General features: G+C 42.2%; 1 protein-coding gene across 1 annotated transcript in view; it reads right to left on the minus strand.

Annotated features, from left to right (window-relative positions):
* Positions 1 to 586: 586 nt before the first annotated feature.
* The window catches only part of CDC20B (cell division cycle 20B), a 93,151-nt gene continuing 73,665 nt past the window's right edge, over positions 587 to 20,072 (minus strand). The window contains exons 7-12 of the mRNA XM_073622761.1: positions 15,886 to 16,082; positions 15,712 to 15,806; positions 13,746 to 13,971; positions 11,626 to 11,751; positions 8,573 to 8,690; positions 587 to 3,507 (exon numbers count right to left, since the gene is read on the minus strand). Coding sequence (XP_073478862.1) covers positions 3,404 to 3,507; positions 8,573 to 8,690; positions 11,626 to 11,751; positions 13,746 to 13,971; positions 15,712 to 15,806; positions 15,886 to 16,082 — 866 coding nt within the window. The 3' untranslated portion in view covers positions 587 to 3,403. The remainder of the gene's footprint in view (positions 3,508 to 8,572; positions 8,691 to 11,625; positions 11,752 to 13,745; positions 13,972 to 15,711; positions 15,807 to 15,885; positions 16,083 to 20,072) is intronic.

Consider the following 20,072-nt stretch of genomic DNA (forward strand, 5'->3'; position numbering starts at 1 on the left):
ATAAATTAGTAAGCTTACTGTTACAACAAAATATGTCGACTTGAAACAACATTTAGTCCTTAGAACAATAAATATCTAAAGATTCTTTTTCAGAGGAGTAGAAAGAGTTTGATGTGTTCTCTACAATATAAATAAATAAATAAATAAATAAAAGAAAGGTCTGGTGTCCTACCTCCATCCCTAATAGTACAATAAAAACAACGGTATCGACCTTTGGGATTTTATATGAGGTTATATACATGATTATAATTACCGTATTTATCGGCGTATAACACGCACCCCAATTTAAGAGGGAAGTTTCAAGGAAAAAACTTTTTTTTTTTAAATAAACCACTTTGAAGCAAATAATGGTCAGTGAGAATCAATGCAGCCTCATCTGTGCCCATCTGCAGCTTCAGTGCAGCCTGTTCTATGCCCATCTGCAGCCTTTTCTGTGCCCATCTGCAGCCTGATCTGTGCCCATCTCCCCCCATCAATGCAGCTCACCATCTCTCATATGAAATTACTGAGCCCCCATCTGTTTCCTCGGCTCTAAGTTGGCAGTCACATACACAGTCCCGCCTCCGCCATTGGCATTGGACCAGCTCCTGTGATAGACAGAACACTGGTCCAATGCTGGTGGCGGAGGCAGGACTGTGTGTGTGATTTGCAAGCCGATTTAGAGTCGAGTGAGAGCCAAGTGGAGAGGAGATGACGGCTTGGTGATTTCCGGTGGCACTTGTCCCCCTCCTTCCCCTCTGAGGTACGCTGTCGGTGTATAACACGCACCCGCGATTTTCCGATTTTCCTCCTATTTTCAGGGTATATACCGTATATATACAGTATATATATATATATATACATATATATGGTATATACCGTATATATATATATATATATATATACCGTGAATATGGTATATACATATTTTAATTATATAATTTATTATATACACATTATATCATATTATATTATAGTCTGCCTTCCCGTTGTTCCTTGGTCAGGATTTTTGGTTGGCTTTGCTCCCTCAGCTCCCTTCACCGATTGGTGAGTATGGGGTCTTCTCTTTTTTTGTAAGGCCCATATTACCGTTTGTCCATCACTTATTCATGTGTTGCATTACCTTTTTGATCATTCATTTCCAGATATATTCTACATGCATCCACCCCTGAAGAGCGAGTCACATCTCGCGAAACGCGTTGGATGTTTTAGATGTTATGTATACTCATGTATTTCTAATGTAATGCAATCTTTAACCATGTACAAATTGTATCGGCTTTGCCTTTATTTATACTACTCTTTTATGTGTGATTATTTCTGCAATAAATATTTGTATTGTATTTATATTTGTCAATTTCATCTGTCTATTGTGCACACCTCATATAAAGTCCCAAAGGGTGATACCTTTGTTTTTAGTGTTCTCTACAACGACTTGAAGAAGTCCCTTCAGCTTTGTAGTTCGCCAGTTAGATATGGTATAATAAAATGTGGGTACTACTGAATGTAAAGCTGGATTTTAGTTTTTAGTTACTTTCAGGCAAACACACAGCTAAGTACAGAGTATTATCTGCCAAAGGATTTGTAGCTCCCCAAGATAGTCATGCAGTGACCTATTTTTTTCCTCATTCCAAGCAGTCATAACTCCCAACAGTCCCTCGTTTGAATACTGTCCCTCTTTTGAAACAAAATTATTTTCCTTCCTCCTTAGTTTGACACACTTGATCCAATGCTACCTATGTACAATGCATGATTCAAATGGCTGTGACAATTTACAGTTACAAAAAACTTGCACTGACTTCCATAGCACTAATCTACCAGGGTGGGAAATTAGTAGACTATTCCAATTGTAATATGGATAATATTGGTAAATCAACTCCATGAGTATTCCCATATTCCCATTCAGCAGTGAAGTATGTCAAATGAATGAAGTTTAATTGAACAGCGATCTATTCCGGTGGAATGATCAGAAGTCCTCAGACCAGGGCTTTTTTTCAGCAGGAACGTGGGGGAATGCAGTTCTGGCACCTCCAGCAATGAATGTATGTAATGACAAGGAGTGCTGCTGTGGTGTGCTGGAAGGTCTATTGATGCTTGCTGCTATCAGATCTATTGTCACTGGCGGGGATCTATTTTTGCATGGAAGTCTATTGTTGCTGGTGGAGGGTCTTATGTTGCTGGCACCTGGGAGGGTCTATTGATGCTGGCTGCTGGGAGATCTGTTGCTGCTGCCGGGGTGGTATTTTGTTGCCAGGGTCCATTGTTGCTGGGAGGGGGGAGTCTATTGTTTGGAGGATCTATTGTTGCTCGGGTGATAACCTGTTGCTGGGATGAGATTTATTGTTGCTCACTGCAGGGGATCTATTTTTCTGTCTTTCTTGTTATCATTAAAAAATTCAGTGCAAATCGCTTAGTAGCTCAAAATGATACTTGGTTCTGTATTCTCTAAAAGGGGCGGTACAGGGAGGTAGGTTACAGGTAGAACTAAGGGACGGTGCTCAGAGGTGAGTAGAGAGCAGAAATGAAGGGTGACTCAGAATGGGGGGGTTCCTGTACATATTCTCTGAGAAAAAAGCCCTGCCTCAGACTAATGACCAGTGGCGGCGGCTCCATAAGGGGCGCAAGGGCGCCACCTCCCCGTCCATGTGTCCGGCCTCCTAATCTACATGCAGGGCGTCAGATGCATGGATTCCAATGGGGTCCTTTTTTTTTTTTTTTTTTTGAAGCACGTGATTAGGGTAAGAGGCTTCAAAAGGCTTCAAAAAAGTGTGGTGCTCGGGACGCAGAGCCATGACAATTCGCTATTGTCTTCCTCATTCTCCTCCCAGCCCCTATTGACCAGGGAGTCCCTTTTTGGACTTTGGACTCCCTGGCCAATTGTGTCTCAGGACGCACTTCCTGTTCCTGTGTGGCTGGGAGGAGAATGTCTCTGTGTGTGCTCGCCGGAAAATCAGTCAGAGCGGCCCCGGTTCTTCCTTCCCCCACCTCCATAAGGTAAGGCATCATTCTCATGGCACATTCACAGTGAATCGCCGCTGTCCGTCTCTCGCGGGCGGTGTTGTTAGCTTGTGACGCCCCCCCCAAAAAAAAAATGTAAGCACCAGGCGCCACTGCGGATGACAGTTGAAGATAAAAGAAAATATGTCCCAGAACTGTGAAAATACAAAAGGATACTCAGTTCAGGCAGGTTTACACCCCTTCTGTGGTAGACAGTTTGTGCAGACCTAAATAGCACTGACAATCGTGCCAGTTAGAAGTACAGCACTGTTACTAGCAGGAACTATCTTAAAATAATATCTCTTACACCCACATGTATCATTATCACTAAACAAACTGCTTCTTCAGTCAGCATGAAAGGCATGAGTCAATACTATGTCATCATACTATAATCATTTTTGTTATGGGAATTCTGGTTTTATGATTATTTTTATTCTTGGTATTTCCATATAACTGCGGTTTCATTTGCAGCTGCAGAAAAGATCCGCTTCTGATCTGGACTTAATTCGAGGTATAAAACTCTTCCTTTGTGATCTGTAGAGGTAAAATAAAAAAACACATCAGATGATCCAGATCAAATCTATGATGAAGAAATATAAACTAACAGCACACATCTACACATGCTGAGCCTTGTGTTTTTCTAATTCTTCAAAACTGCAGCAAACTAAATACTTAGCAGACAGCCATAAGAGCAAAGCAGGGGTGTTCCTATCATGACATAAGGTCAATCTTATTTAAAGCAGAATTCTACAAATTATCTTTGTTGCTAATCTATATTGGTCCAGCTTGGCATGATGCAGTTATCCATATTTTATATCTGGGAGGTCATCGGGGATACTGAAAACCACTGTAGTAGCCTGTGCCACATACAGTGATAGCTGTGATCTACTGGGTTCTGCTCAAATGGTTTTCCCTCTGCACAATGAATACAGGGGTTGCTCGCTCAACTCCACTACCATTTGGAGAATGGCTTCTATTTTTTCAGTGAATACAAGATGTTCTCTGATTGGATAAGGTGGAGAGGAAACAGATGACATCACAAACTACCTCCATCCAATCAGAGAATGCCTTATATTTACTGGATAAAAAAACCCAAGGCGCCCCGTAAATGGCGGTGGTGTCGCACAAGCATTCCCCTGTGTTCAGTGTGTAGAGGAGAAGGCTATGACTGTATGTAGCATGGGCTACTACAGTGGTTTACAGCAACCTCAACAGCCCTCCAGATCTAAGATATTGATAATTACACTGTGCCAAGCTGGAGTTCTGCTTTAAAGTGTTAATTCTCTATCAGCACTTCCAGGACAGGCCAGATAAATTCTAATTGGTCATATACCTGGTTTGTTCTGGAAGCACTGAGGTTGAGAAGGGGAAATCCCTGGATTGTTGGAGTGGCTGTGGGGGTGCTGACAGTTCGGCAACCCTGGATGTAAGAACAACAGAGACCGGTGGGGGTGTGGAGGGTGTCTTGTGTTAATTCACATTTTTCTTGTAATGGCGAACTAACACTTTAAAGGGACTTGTCAGGATAGGAATATGGGAGCTGCCATTTAAGGGTTGCCTTGGCAGCTCATATACACATATTTATGTCCTGACAACTGGCTTGGCTTTTTTCCTATTTTGTTACATTACAGCCTTTAGTTCAATGTTTTTTTAATCTGAATTACCTGTATATGTGATGGATCAGAACACAATAGTCTATGTTGGTGAAGTAAAATTAGAAAAATATATACATAAAACTATTTTTCAGAAATAAAAAAACGATAATTGGCATGTGTGAATGTATTCACCCCCTTTGTTATGAAGCCCATAAAAAGCTCTGGTGCAACCAATTACCTTCAGAAGTCACATAATTAGTGAAATGATGTCCACCTGTGTGCAATCTAAGTGTCACATGATCTGTCATTACATATACACACCTTTTTGAAAGGCCCCAGGGGCTGCAACACCTAAGCAAGAGGCCCCACTAACCAAACACTGCCATGAAGACCAAGGAACTCTCCAAACAAGTAAGGGACAATGTTGTTGAGAAGTAAAAGTTAGGGTTAGGTTATAAAAAAATATCCAAATCTTTGATGATCCCTAGGAGCACCATGAAATCTATTATAACCAAATGGAAAGAACATGGCACAATGGCAAACCTACCAAGAGACGGCCGCACACCAAAACTCACGGACCGGGCAAGGAGGGCATTCATCAGAGAGGCAGCACAGAGACCTAAGATAACCCTGGAGGAGCTGCAGAGTTCTACAGCAGAGACTGGAGTATCTGTACATAGGACAACAATAACCTGTACGCTTCATAGAGTTGGGCTTTATGGCAGAGTGGCCAGAAGAAAGCCATTACTTTCAGCAAAAAACAAAATGCCACATTTTGAGTTTGCAAAAAGGCATGTGGGAGACTCCCAAAATGTATGGAGGAAGGTGCTCTGGTCTGATGAGACTAAAATTGAACTTTTTGGCCATCAAAGAAAAAGCTATGTCTGGCGCAAATCCAACACATCACATCACCCAAAGAACACCATCCTCACAGTGAAACATGGTGGTGGCAGCATCATGCTGTGGGGATGTTTTTCAGCAGTCAGGACTGGGAAACTGGTCAGAGTTGAGTGGATGGTGCTAAATACAGGGATATTCTTGAGCAAAATCTGTAGCACTCTGTGTGTGATTTTAGGCTAGGATGGAGGTTCACCTTCCAGCAGGACAATGACCCCAAACACACTGCTAAAGCAACACTTGAGTGGTTTAAGGGGAAACATGTAAATGTGTTGGAATGGCCTAGTCAAAGCCCAGACCTCAATCCAATAGAAAATCTGTGGTCAGACTTAAAGTTTGCTGTTCACAAGCGCAAACCATCCAACTTGAAGGAGCTGGAGCAGTTTTGCAAGGAGGAATGGGCAAAAATCCCAATGGTAAGATGTGGCAAGCTCAAAGAGATATATCCAAAGTGACTTGGAGCTGTGATAGCCGCAAAAGGTGGCTCTACAAAGTATTGACTTTAGGGGGGTGAATAGTTATGGACATTGACTTTCTCTGTAGTTTGTCAGCTTCAAAGTTGTGGGCATGTTCTGTAAATTAAATGATGCAAATCCTCGAACAGTCCATGTTAATTCCAGGTTGTGAGGCAACAAAACATGAAAAATGCCAAGGGGTGTGAATACTTTTGCAAGGCACTGTATATATATATATATATATATATATATATATATATATATATATATATATATATATATATATATATATATATATATTGTATATACTGTATATGTTGTCTATGTCTTGACAGGTGATATATGCGCTTGTTGTAAGTCAGTGTTTCCCGAAATTGTGCTGAAAAAGGTACACATTCTGTAACATGCACCCTCAAAGCAAGACATCAATAGCAGCTTCTCCACTCTTATCATGACATGTTTTTGCACTGTATGCTTTACAATATTGCTCTGTAAACAACATTCTTGATGTATAGGGCACAAATTCTTGATCCTAGACTTTGTAACAGCTCCTATGGACTGTGGTGATGGAACTGTCATAATAAGGTGACAATTATATAATTTCTGGCCATCTATTCAGGATGAACACCTCTTTTGACATCAATACCTCTCCACCTCTACCTCCTCCCATAAAAGTACCTCCGCCCATATAGTATTTCCATGTGCTTTTCAATTAAGTGTTTTTCAGAGCAAACCTCCTCCCAGTGTCATGCGACTATGCAGTGATCCCTTTTTCTAGGTTCCATCTATTAAAATAGGAAACAGAGTTATATGGTCAAGTGAACCAGATGTTAGAAGATACATTTATGGTACTTCTTATATGTTTTTAACACATGTACCTTTACTGAACTACATTGTCTTTACTCTGATGTCTTGTCCACTATTGCTTTATCATAAATCTTACATACCATGAGTGCTACAACACAAGATAAACTATATTTTCAAATGTATTGCCTTTAAACGCACGTCGACTTTAATGGCATCCCAGTCTTACTTCGTAGGGTTCAATACTGAGTTGGCCCACCCTTTGCAGCTATAACAGCTTCATCTCTTCTGGGAAGGCTGACCACATGTTTTAGGAGTGTGTCTATGGGAATGTACTTTTGACAATATAGTGTATGATATAACAATATTGCTCATTCTAAAATTAAATGAAGCTAGGGAATGGTGTTGCCCTTAGTGATACTAAACCCAGGACCCTGCATTCACTATATCTGGTCTCCCACAGTACACAGAACATGGAAATGCAATTATTTTAGTAAATATAAACTGCTAAATACCTTTTCTCATCAGCAGTATATAGCAGTCTTGTGACTTCTTTCAGTGTCTGGATAAAGCTTGTAGGAGGAGTTTTTATTCTCCTTTCACTGTCCTATGAGGTGCTGATTGGCCCTGTGCCAATCACATGCACCCTCCCAAGAAGAGAACTCTCTAGAAATACACACCAAACTGAGCATGTGCAGAGTACCTCCAAAGGCTCTGAACTTTCAGGAGATGGATTGGGGACAGTAGAAGAAGGGGAGCATCAGAGAAGACAGGATCAAACAACCTTTTTACACAATGCATAGAATTAACCCCTTAGGTTATACAATGAGAATAACAAGCATGCTTTACTGCATATACAGACAGATTTTACTGTTGTGAGTTTAGTATCACTTTAACCTCCCTGGCGGTATTCCCGAGTGTGGCTCGGGGTTAAAATTCAGGACCATTAGCGGTAACCCCGAGCCACACTCGGGATTACATCGCAGGATCCTGGTGCCTCCTTACTTACCTTGTCCCCGGGATCCTGCGATGTCCCCCGCAGTGTCCGCGGGCTGTGTCCTGTTCCGAAGCCTCTCTGTGCCAGGCTCCGTTCCCTGCGAGCGTCGCGACGCACGGGGGCGGAGCCTGGCGGCAAATTAAAAAAAAATGTAAAAAGCATAACACATACAGTACTGTAATCTTACATATTACAGTACTGTATGAAATCATTTCACATCCCATTTGTCCCCAGTGCTCTGGCCCATGCCCTGCATGCAGTTTTATATTGCATATACTGTTCTTTCTGCCTGGAAACTGGAGATTGTCCATAGCAACCAAAAAGTGTCCCTTTACGTCAAAAATGGCTTTAGACCAGCTAGAAAACAGCGATAGTAAATTAGAACACTTGCAGAATTGAGCGATAGTGAATCGTGTGGAAATTTATTTTATTACTATTTATTTTTATTTTTTTTAATTATTATTTTTTTTTTATTATATTATAATTTATGTTTTTGTATTTCAAACTTTATCATACCCGGGATATCTACTAGACTCTTGTTTGGACAGATTTAAGTGTGTTATTGTTAAGAATTACAGGCCTACAATATAAAACTCCAAATTTCCATGCAAAATAATTGTACCGCTTTCAGCACCTAAAATCAGAAAGAATCATACCGCCAGGGAGGTTAAAGGCCTTATCCTATTACTAACATTAGTGTCAGTAAAAAATATATACAGTATACATTTAAAACCTTCACAAAACTGTAACGTGCAATAAAATATCAATAAAGATATGTTAAATAAATAATACATTTCTTTTCAAAATACTTTCCTTACATTCATGCAATTTACTAAAGAATAAAGACTCACCATATATATCTGTCCTTTTTAGTAAAGTTGGATACTTCCAGACAGTCACCTGGTTTCTCGGTGTCCCATGACTGGTGGCCAACTCTCTTGTTTTAGGCAGCCAAAGAATGGAACAGATCTTGTGAAAGAAAAGTCAAAACATTTTGAAAATATATATGTAATGATATTTTCATATGTTAATGCTAACTTTACAACTGACCTACACAAAGAAGCACTTGATAATATTTAGGGCTCATGTACATGGGCATTCAATACCCTTTTTTCAGCATACCAGCTACTAAGTGTAGCACCCTCGGGTGTGCTAGCAGTGAAGTACAGACAAATTTATTTGACTTGTTTGACTCATGGTATGTGTAAGTGTGGAGTCTGGGTCAGGGTTTATTGCAGGTCAGGCTGGATGACTCATACAGGCAGGTCTCTGGTGCCTCCCCCTTATTCTAGAAGTTTGGAGAAACTTCTAGATGTTACTGGGTGGAGGCCAGGAGGGATGATCTGCATACTTAAGGGAATCTAGCCAATCCCCAGGCATACTGTTCTGTCAGGGTGGCTAGGTAATCCCTTAAATATGGATGAGTCAGGCTAGCAGGAGAGTCAGATGGAAGATGGAGTGCTGAGGAGGCTGTCGGTGGCCTAGGAGGGGTCTGGTTATCTCAGGAGGATCCATTCAGCAGAGCGGTTTGATTTGGAATCTTGCCTGAGAGCAGTGGGAGCAAAGAAGAAAAGGTGAATACATCAGCACACCCAGGGATTTTCAAGGGGAGAGAAAGCTTTCTAAAGGGCAGCATTGTACTTAACCCTTTTATCCTTGCCCTGGGAGGTTTTCAGACCAGCCAGGAGGGTTGGTAGTGCCTGCAAGCAAGTGTAGCTGGGAGCAGTTCTACATTAGGAGAGGATACACTCCTGCAAGCAGTTTGCTTCATCTTTTTGTGCTATTTCCAAGAGGGGCTGAGAGCTCCTAGTCTGTAATGGACTTTTGCTATTAATCTACTATGGTCTGAGGAAAGGAAGAAAGCAGTTCAGCATCTTTGTGTACAGAAGAGGAAAATTGTCCTCTTTTTGTTGTTCTTTGCATCAAGTTGGGCAGCCAATAAATCCCTTCACCCCATATAAGTTGTTACCCCTAATAAAACATCAAAACCTAAGCCAAGGGACTGACTCCTTGTGTCTGGATGAAAGCAGAGAATGCATGTTGCCTGGCTGTGCAGGTGTAGGGGAACCAGATACCAGCAGACCCTGCGGGGGTAGTGCTACGTATGAATGCGCAATCAATATGAGGCAAATTGAAATAATCCAGAAGCAGCTACTAAAAACTCAAAACAGCTCCTAATACATCAGAAACAACTCCCAACAAGTGCCTGAGCAATTCAAGGGAAAAATTAAGCAACTCAGAAGTGATTAAAAGAAATGTAGAGCCGCCTGAAAGCATACTGTACTGCACTAGATTTGCTTCTGAGACCAAGCTTAACCACTTCAATACCGGGCACTTTCGCACCTTCCTGCCCAGGCCAATTTTTAGCTTTCAGTGCTGTCACTTTTTAAGTGACAGTTGCGCGGTCATGCTACACTGTACCCAAACTAAGTTTTTATCATTTTGTTCCCACAAATAGAGCTTTCTTTTGGTGGTATTTGATCAAATTTTATGCTAAACGAATTTAAAAAAGACCGAAAATTTTGAAAAAAAAAAAATGTTTTTCTTTGTTTTTGTTATAAAATTTTGTAAATATGTAAGTTTTCTCCTTCACTGATGGGCACTGATAAGCTGCACTGATGGGCACTGATGAGGCAACAACGATGAGGTGGCACTGATGGGCACTGATAGGCGGCACTGATAGGTGGCACTGATATGCGGCACTGATGGGCATTGATAGGTGGCACTGATGGGCACTCATAGGTGGCACTGGTGGGCACTGATTGGCACTGATAGGCGACACTGATGGGCACTGAAAGGCTGCATTGATGGGTACTTATGGGTGGCACTGATAGATGGCACTGCTGGGCATTGATAGGTGGCACTGATGGGCATTAATGGGCACTGATGGCTGGCACTGATAGATTTAACTAATGGGCATCACTGGTGGCACTGGCAGGCATTTTACATTGGCACTGATTGGCAGCTGCCTGGGTACTGATTGGCAGCTGCCTGGGCACTGATTGGAATTTCCCTGGTGGTCTAGGGTGGCATACCTGGTGGCCCAGTGTGGTGGCCATCCCTGGTGGTAGTGGCAGCATCCTGGTGGTCCTGGGCGGGCATCCGAGAGGGGGGCTGTGCTGATAAACAATCAGCATAGACCACCCCGTGACAGGAGAGCAGCCAATTGGCTCTCCTCTACTCGCGTCTGTCAGACGCAACTGAGGAAAAGCCGATCAACGTCTCTTCCTGTTTACATCATGATCAGGCGTGATTGGAGAGAGAGGGGACAGGGCCGGGTGGCGGCTCCGAGTCTGAATGGACACACAGAGCTATGGCTCGGCTCGGGTGCCCCCATTGCAAGCTGCTTGCTGTGGGAGGCACTCAACAGGAGGGAGGGGCCACAAGCAAAGAAGAGGGACCCAAGAAGAGGAGGATCAGGGCTGCTCTGTACAAATCCACTGCAACAGAGCAAGTAAGTATGACCTGATTGTTATTTTTTTTCAAAAGAGAGACGTTACAATCAATTTAACTCTGGTGCAAGCAGTGGGTTGGCTCTTGGGAGGAGTTAGGTCAATATTAAAAGGCCTTGATGAGAATGTGTTATTCTGGAGGAGAGGGTATTCCATAATTTTTTATGCAGATTGCCCTGGGTAATGCCAGCCTAAGGCGCTATGTTGGCCTTCTGGCCTATTTATCTGGTCTGGAACCCAAGCATTGTCTGGTGAAATACATTTCTTTAGCTTTATTCTTGTCCTCATCTATATTTTTCAAATAGACAATTGTTTTGCTTCCTTTTTTCTTATCTCAGCGAATAAACAATGGTAGTGTGCTCTTTTTGGAGGGATTCGGGTTTTTATGTGAGGCCCCGACAGGGTGCAATATATCCATTGATTTATACACACTGAAACATTTTGTGGCTTACCTGTGAATTTGTATTTATTGAATTGGTGTTTTTCCCACTACTTGTGTCCCAGATGCGTATTTGTCCATCCCGCATTCCACCTCCAACAGCAAGAGTGTCTGAGAGCCAAGGACACCAATTCATTGCCTGACAAAGATAATACTGGTCTCAATATTGAGCAGTTCATTAATATTAAAGTTGAGACTGGAGCCTCATTTTGTGTTAATATTTGACTTTTATGTAAGATCCATCAACTGGTTTATGGAATTGCAGGAAGACTTAATAGTAAAGTAAATTCAGTTCTTCAATCCCCCCCCCCCCCCCCCCCATTTGATGAAACCCTCTTGCTGCCTTGACCTTTCCTAGTGCTTTTCCCTCCCACACAATTTGGCCTGCCTACAGAAATGTCCATGGGCTGGCACTCCAGGCTTCTTCCTCCTTCCCTCCTCTCTTCTTGATACTCTCACTCTATTCCACTCTCTCTGCCTTTTCTGCTCTTTCTGCCCTACTGCTATCATGGATAGGTTGTTAAGGGACATTACTACTGGGTGTAGACTCGTCCACTCTACGTCTAAGAGGTACCTCAGTATATTTTGCTCCTCGGTCTCTCTGAACCCTGGAAACCTAATAACTTTGGACCCCCAGTAGCATATTTAGGGGCTTAAGCAACACTTTCCCTAGCTTTTGCCTGTTTACTTCTAACATTATGGGGTGCACACCGTTTGTGTGATCTGTTACACCCCCAGATTTGTTCTGTTCACACACCTAATGTACACTGTACCATGTACTGTTACATGTTCTTTTATGTCTCACATTGGTTCCATTATCTGTATGTTACCTCTCTGATTCTTCTATGCCAATAAATGATTTGAACAAGAAAGTAAATGGCATTCAGGACAGGGAACTTTGTTGTACAACTAGAAAGATTTTGAGGAAAGGTTGTGCAGTACTAGACAGGCAAAACCATGAACTGCATTTTAAAGCAGAACTAAACTCAATCAACCTTAACAAGGTTTAATAGTTATGCTGCTAGCATTAGTGAATTCATAAGAAGGTACATTATATTTCCTTGTTTTGCACTTTTTTTTTAGCTTTCTTCAGTTGCTTCCGGGTTTCTGGCCTAGGCAAACGATGTCATATATCCTAGGAGTCTTCATTTGACAATTTTTGCTTTCATCTGCAGGGGAGGGGGGTTCTCAGCTTAGCACATCCTCCTGCCTGCATCCTGAGCTAAGGGCAGATGGATTTCAGGAAGTAAATGCTACCTGAATCTCCTGCCTTTACTCAGAATGGTCATTACTAGATATGCTAGGGCACAGGTGTCAAACACAAGGCCCGTGGGCCGAAGCCGGCCCTCCAGGCCATTTCATGTGGACCTCACACCTCTCCTGCAGCTGCAGGAGAGCTCCAGCCCTCCAGCCCTCCTCTGGTCCTCCTCCAGTTTGACACCCGTGTGCTAGGGGGATGTGTTTTAATCACTTCAAGACCAGGCCTATTTCTGACATTTGTTGTTTAAATCAGTATTGTTTGCTAGAAAATTACTTAGAACCCCCAAACATATATATTTATTTAGCAGAGACCCTAGAGCAGGGATCTCCAAATTATGGCCCTCTCCAGCTGTTGTGGAACTACACATCCCATGAGGCATTGTAAAACTCTGACATTCACAGATATAACTAGGCATGATGGAAATAGTAGTTCCTGAACCACTGGAGAGCCATCGTTTGGAGACCCCCTGCCCTAGAGAATAAAATGTTGGTTGTTGCAATATTTTATGTCACACTGTTTTTGCGCAGCAGTCTTTCAACTCAATTTTTTGGGGGGAAAAATACACTTCAATTAATTAAAAAAATAAAACTAAACAATAAAGTTAGTCCAATTTTTTTGTATAATGTGAAAGATGATGTTAGGAGTAACTAGACACCTAACATATCACGCTTTAAAATTGCGCACACTCAGGAACTGCTCCATCCTACCACTGTGGGCAGTTTAGTATTGTTACAGAAATGGATATATTCATAAAACAAATTGCACTGTCTGGGATTTTTTTTTAAATCCCAGGTCTTAATTCAGTCCTATATCATAGTTCTTTATTATGGCCTACTTGGTGAACTGATAACACGAATGTATCTCAAGCTCACCTTTACGGCAGTGGGGTGCAGGATGTTCTGTAGAGGAGTGTTTAGCTTGATTGATCCTGGATCATATGGCCAGATATTTAGGTGACCATCGCTTGATCCACTGGCCAAGTGCTTTTCTGATGGTGACCACTTTAAACTGCAAATGCCTTGTTGGTGACGCAGTGTTCCCATTTTATGTTGTGCCACACGAACATCATGGTGGTGTATATGCCCAAGCCTGGAGCCACTGGATTATAATTAACGATAAAGCACAAATAACATGTTTTCAACTGATATAAGCTTTATAATTCTTATTTTATATGCCTGACCATAATTACATATTAACAGGAAACCTGTCATAAAGGAACTACTATAGAGGCTGGCTTTGATTAATTCCTTCTCAAAATGCTAGTTTCCTGGCAGTAAGAGTTTCTGATAATAAGTGCTACATCAAAGAAGGACAAGACACTCCAACCTTTGACAGCCTTAGGGCTCCAGATTGCAATTCAAAAACCGATTACATGGATATTGGGAAAAGAGGCCCTGCTGATCACCAGCATGAGCTATGGAAAGGTTTCCTATTTTCTCTCTAAAGCCTCGTACACACGATTGGATTTTCCGCCGGGAAATGTTGGCTGTCAGGCTGTTGGAGGAAAATCCAACCGTGTGTATGCTCCATCGGACAATTGTTGTCGGACTTTCCGCCAACAAATGTTGGCTGGCATGTCTTCAAATTTTCCACCAACAAATGTCTGTTGTCGAATTTTCCGATCGTGTGTACACAAGTCCGTCGGACAAAAGTCCAAAATACAAACACGCATGCTCAGAAGCAGAAGCGGTCGGTCTTCTAAACTAGCGTTTGTAATGGAGAATTAACATTCGTGACTTGGCAATTATGAAATCTCCAAATGCAGCACACAATTCTCTTCTTCTTTAATGGGATAATAATGAAGCTGCTTTGCTGGTGATACTGATGGAGTTATTGCAAACAAATTTACAAATGCTTTTATTTTCTAGTGATGTCAAGAATAATATTATTATGTTTTTTTTTTTTTATTTGGGCAAGTTACCACAACACCATTATCCCGTAGTTTTTAAGAACAAAGATACAACTATGTTGGTGTCCCTTGTTAATTTTACACTGTATTTTTTAAAATGTAACTGCCTACTCCCAAACTGTCATTTGAAGTAAAACACATAGCCAAGTATTATCCTACACAATTTTTTTATTGTGCATTAAAAAAAAAAAAAAAAAATAGACATGCTATCTGCCAATAAAACTTAACCAAAATGCATTCTATGCAACCAAAAATATAGAAAATATACCAAATCAAATCATTATTCAACCAAAAAAATAATGTCAAAGCAATAACTCCAAGGCCAATAATGAATAACATGTTATCTCCTCCGATTCCGCAACATGTCTGGTTGACGAACGGCCATTCAGAAACAAACTGAAAAGCGCTAAATGAGAAGCGCGAAAAGAAAAACGCAAATCAACACACAAACTTCTACTAAAACAAAATTAGCAGAAGTAGCCCAAAGGGTGGCGCTAAAGTGCTGAAAAACCACGTAGTACGTCTAGTACGTCACTAGGTTCATAATTGTTGGCCAACATTTGTGTGACCGTGTGTCTGCAAGACAAGTTTGAGCCAACGCCCTTCGGACAAAATTCCACGGTTTTGTTGGCGGAAAGTCCGATCGTGTGTACGAGGCATTACACTGGAAAACCCCTTTGAAATACATGCATAAAACAGAGTGAAATGTTATTATGAAGGTACCTTTTTTTAGTTTTTCTTTTAAACACAGAAGGGAAGGTATAAACCGTACTCTAATTTCATAGTAAATCTCTAGCATGCTAACTCTGTTCTGTGCTTGCAATGTACTTCAAGACTAATAGGTTCCCACACTGATCATTATCTGAGACAAATATGTAAAAACAGAAAATATTTGCTAGTACATTATGCTATTTTCTTTTATTTCTCACCTGCTGAGGATATGCTGATTCCAGCTCAGAGCTCCAACTACAGACATATGTCCCAGCATATTTCTGAGCCTTTTCTGGGTCTCTATATCCCACAACTATAAAAGAATAACATATTAATTGATTTACTAGACAACTATGAATTCTTATAAATAAGGCCAACGTACAAAACTGTACCTGAACTTCCCCATCGCTGGTCCCAATGGCCAGACATGTCCCACCACTCATCCATGATACTGAAGAAACATATGTGGAAGGTGAATCTAAATGTAATGATTGTGTCACAATATTGCTTTCTCCATTCCAGATATATGTCACTGATTTTAACCCTATGGCAACAAGATTTTCTGAACTCCAATCCAGCAAATTCAGATCTGTAGAGAAAAGCATGTACGTATCATATTTCAACTGTATTAAAGGGAGAGTTATTTACAACATTAATTTAAAATGTAATCAAATGCATTTAAAAGCAGATATCCTCCTAGTTAAAATCCAGTGACATGGGTGCTGAATCTTCGGGAACGTAAAGTGTTTGTTACCCTAAAAAAAATATATATATCCTGTTCCTTAAAGCATGTTATACAGCACAGTGCTTGTGCTGTGTAATTTGGCCCCCTGTATCACCTGAAATTTTTTTCTCCCCTCCTGTAAATTGACCATGGTATATCATGGCTGCTGAGCCCTGACACCGTGATCAGTTTATGTGCCTCCGTCATCCGCAGCCATCCTTTGTTCTCTCCCCTGTCCTCCTCTTTCTCCTCCCTCCCTGCCTGTCAGCTCTTACCAGTGCCTGCCCCCTCCCCTCCTGCTGCTGAAATTACTTGGTTCTAAATATAAACCTCTTTGCTCCCTAATGCTATGCGTCACAGTGTCTGTGTTTTATAAAAAAAGTACCTGATGCTCACGTGTCCGGCCGGCTCCCTCCTCCCCTAGTCTTGACTGACAACAGCAGGGGATCCTCAGCCCCGCCCACTGCAGCTGCCAGATGGAGAGAGGAGAGAGCCAGCCGGTCACATGAACGCCGAGGGGGGCATTTTTCTTTATAAAACACAGACACTGTGACACGTAGCATTAGGAAAAGAGGATTATATGTAGATATGACAGTGGCTTAATAACCACTTTAAAGTGGTTGTAGAGGCAGAAGGTTTTTTATCTTAATACATTCTATGCATTAAGATAAAAAACCTTCTGTGTGCAACAGCCGCCTCAGCCCCCCTAGTACTTACCTGAGCCTATCTCTATCCGACGATGTACACGAGTGCCTCAGCCATCTGGGACTTTCTATCCTGATTGGCTGAGACACAGCAGCGGTGCCATTGACTCCCATTGCTGTCAATCAAAGTCAGTCAGCCAATCAGGAGAGAGGGGATGGGGTCGAACCGTGGCTCCTTGTCTGAATGGATACACAGAGCTGCGGCTCGGCTCGGGTTCCCTATAGCAAGCTGCTTGCTGTAGGGGGGGAACTCAACAGGAGGGAGGGGCCAGGAGCTCCAGCGAGGGACCCAAGAAGAGGAGGCTCCAGGCTGCTCTGTGCAAAACCATTACACAGAGCAGGTAAGTATAGACATGTTTGTTATTTTTAAAGAAAAAAAACGAGACTTTAGTATCACTTTAAGAGTTTGTGGAGAGGTCTGGTTAGTCCATTTTTAGTACCGTATATACTCGAGTATAGGCTGACCCGAATATAAGCCGAGGCACCTAATTTTACCACAAAAAACTGGGAAAACGGATTGCCTCGAATATAAGCCTAGGGTGGGAAATACAGCAGCTACTGGGTAAAAAATGCCCATCTGCAGCCTCACTGTGCCCATTTGCAGCCTCACTGTGCCCAGCTGTATCATTAGTGCCCATCTGTGGCCTCACTGTGCCCATCTACAGCCTCATTGTGCCATCTGCAGCCTCACTGTACCCATTTGCAGCCTCATTGTGCCCATCTGCAGCCTCACTGTGCCCATTTGCAGCCTCACTGTGCCCATTTGCAGCCTTATTGTGCCCATCTGCAGCTGTACCTTTGATAACTAAAACAGCGGGTGTCTCCCGCTGTGTCATGCAGTCTGTTCGGCTGCCATCTATTGTAACAAAGCCCCGCCTCTGCCTCGTCCATGATAGATGGAACACTGATACAGTTTCCCAGCATTGTATCAGTGTTCCGTCTATAACAGATGAGGAAGAGGCGAGGCTTTGTTACAATGGACAGCCGCCGAACAGACTGCATGACACAGCGGGAGACACCCGTTGTTTTAGTAATCAAAGGTACAGCTGCATAAGCCGAGTATAAGCCGAGGGGGGGGGGGGTTCAGCCTAAAAAATGTGCTGAAAAACTCGGCTTATACTCAAGTATATACAGTAATATGTAATTATAGGTAATTATTTGTATGTATTTATACATCCACACATCACTATTAGGGTGCAAAATACTATGTCTGCTAATTGTATTTCTCAAACTCAAAACTCACAGCTGTTAAAGGGTGGAAAATTTCAGTATTTTAAAAGATAGCCACTTCTGACAAAGTCAATTGGATGAAACTCATTGGGCTTTATGGTACAAGGAAGTAGTGTGGTCCACTTACACAAACCTGGGCAATTTCTCCTTAGTGCTGGTGAAAGCACAGCAGGATGTAGGTGCATTTTATTTGCATTTGGTTTAATTTTTATTAAAAAGTTTTGCACAATGAGCCTTTATTTTCAAGATCTGTTGAATAGAATGTTACTTACAAAGAGATTAGCAGTTTATGGTCATCCCTGTGGAGTCCCCACACAGCTGGGGTTTATAAAATCTGCTTAGTTTGACCATCTTATTCATTTAAATGATCAAAACCAGAAGATGAGTTCATCACACTTAGGCCTTATGTACACTGCTGCTGGTAAACGGACGTTTATAATGCGTACATACGAGCGGACTTTACGGCAGACTTTGTCCTGCGGACTTTTCAACGGACTTTACGACGGACTTTCCAAATGAACGGACTTGCCTACACACGATCAACCAAAGTCCGACAGATTCGTACGTGATGATGTACGACCGGACTAAAACAAGGAAGTTCATAGCCAGTAGCCAATAGCTGCCCTAGCGTCGGTTTTTGTCCGTCGGACTAGCATACAGACGAGCGGACTTTTCGACCGGACTCGAGTCCGTCGAAAAGATTTGAAACTTGTTTTATTTCTAGATCCGTCGAACTTTTGGGGAAAAAAAGTCCGCTGGAGCCCACACACGATTGAATTGTCCGATGGTCTCCAGTCCGCAGGACCAAGTATGCCGTGAAGTCCGGTCGTGTGTACGCGGCATTAGGAGAAGTTGGGTGTTTTTTTTTTCAGTTGCCCCTGAACTCTCCTCTATGTTATCTTATCAGTACATATACACAGGGTCGTTTATAGTCCTTTCTAGGCAGTTGCGTTTGGAAAGCAAAAAAATGCGTTTAGGACGTCTTTTCAGAGGCATTTGAAACGCCAAATGCCTGTAACAGCTTGTAAATGCAGTATCTCGCATTTAGCAGTGTTTCGTTTACAGGCGTTTTTAATGGAGAAACATTTTTGATTATTTTCAATGTTAAAAACACTTTTAAACTCAAACGTGGCTAAACGCGACACAACGGACGTTTTTAAACGTCGGTCACTATCTGTCAAGTTAAATCGTTCAGGAGAGGTTTTAAAACGTTCCGTGTACATGAAGCCTTAGGCCCCCTTCACATATGCGGACCGTTCAGATCCGCCTGTCAGTTTTTTAGGTGGACCGGAACGGACGCTCCATGCAGTTCTATGGAGTGACAGATGTCAGCGGTGACATGTCTGCTGACATCCGATCCGCTAAATTCAGATGGATGGAAACCTTATTTTCCATCCATCTGGTGGATCGGTTTGGATGAAAACGAACAGGCGGATCCTTTTTCATCCGATCCCCCATCGCAGAGAGCAGAGCTCTGACAGGTCCGTCTCTGCACAGAGACAGAGACGGACCTGTCATCCGCCGGCTCAGCAGGGATCAACGGAGCGATTCCTGCTGAGCAAACGGAGTCCGTGAAAACGGACATTAATGTGTGAAAGGAGCCTTATGCCGCGTACACACGGTCGGAATTTTGGGCCGTAAAAGACCGATGAGATTTTTTCGTCAGAAAATGCTCCATCGGTCTTTTGCTGGCGGAATTCCAGCCAGCAAAAGATTGAGAGCATGCTCTCAATTTTTCGGTCAGGAAAAGCTCCTAACCAAAAATGCATTAGTCTGTGGCAATTCCGATGCGTAAAATCCCTATGCATGCTCGGAAACAATTCGACGCATGCTCGGAAGCATTGAACATCATTTTCTCGCCTAGGCGTTCTTGACGGTAGGAATTTTAGCGAACTTTTGCGTGACCGTGTGTATTCAAGGC

This window comes from Aquarana catesbeiana, linkage group LG01 (genome assembly GCF_042186555.1).
Source record: "Aquarana catesbeiana isolate 2022-GZ linkage group LG01, ASM4218655v1, whole genome shotgun sequence".
NCBI lineage: Eukaryota > Metazoa > Chordata > Amphibia > Anura > Ranidae > Aquarana > Aquarana catesbeiana.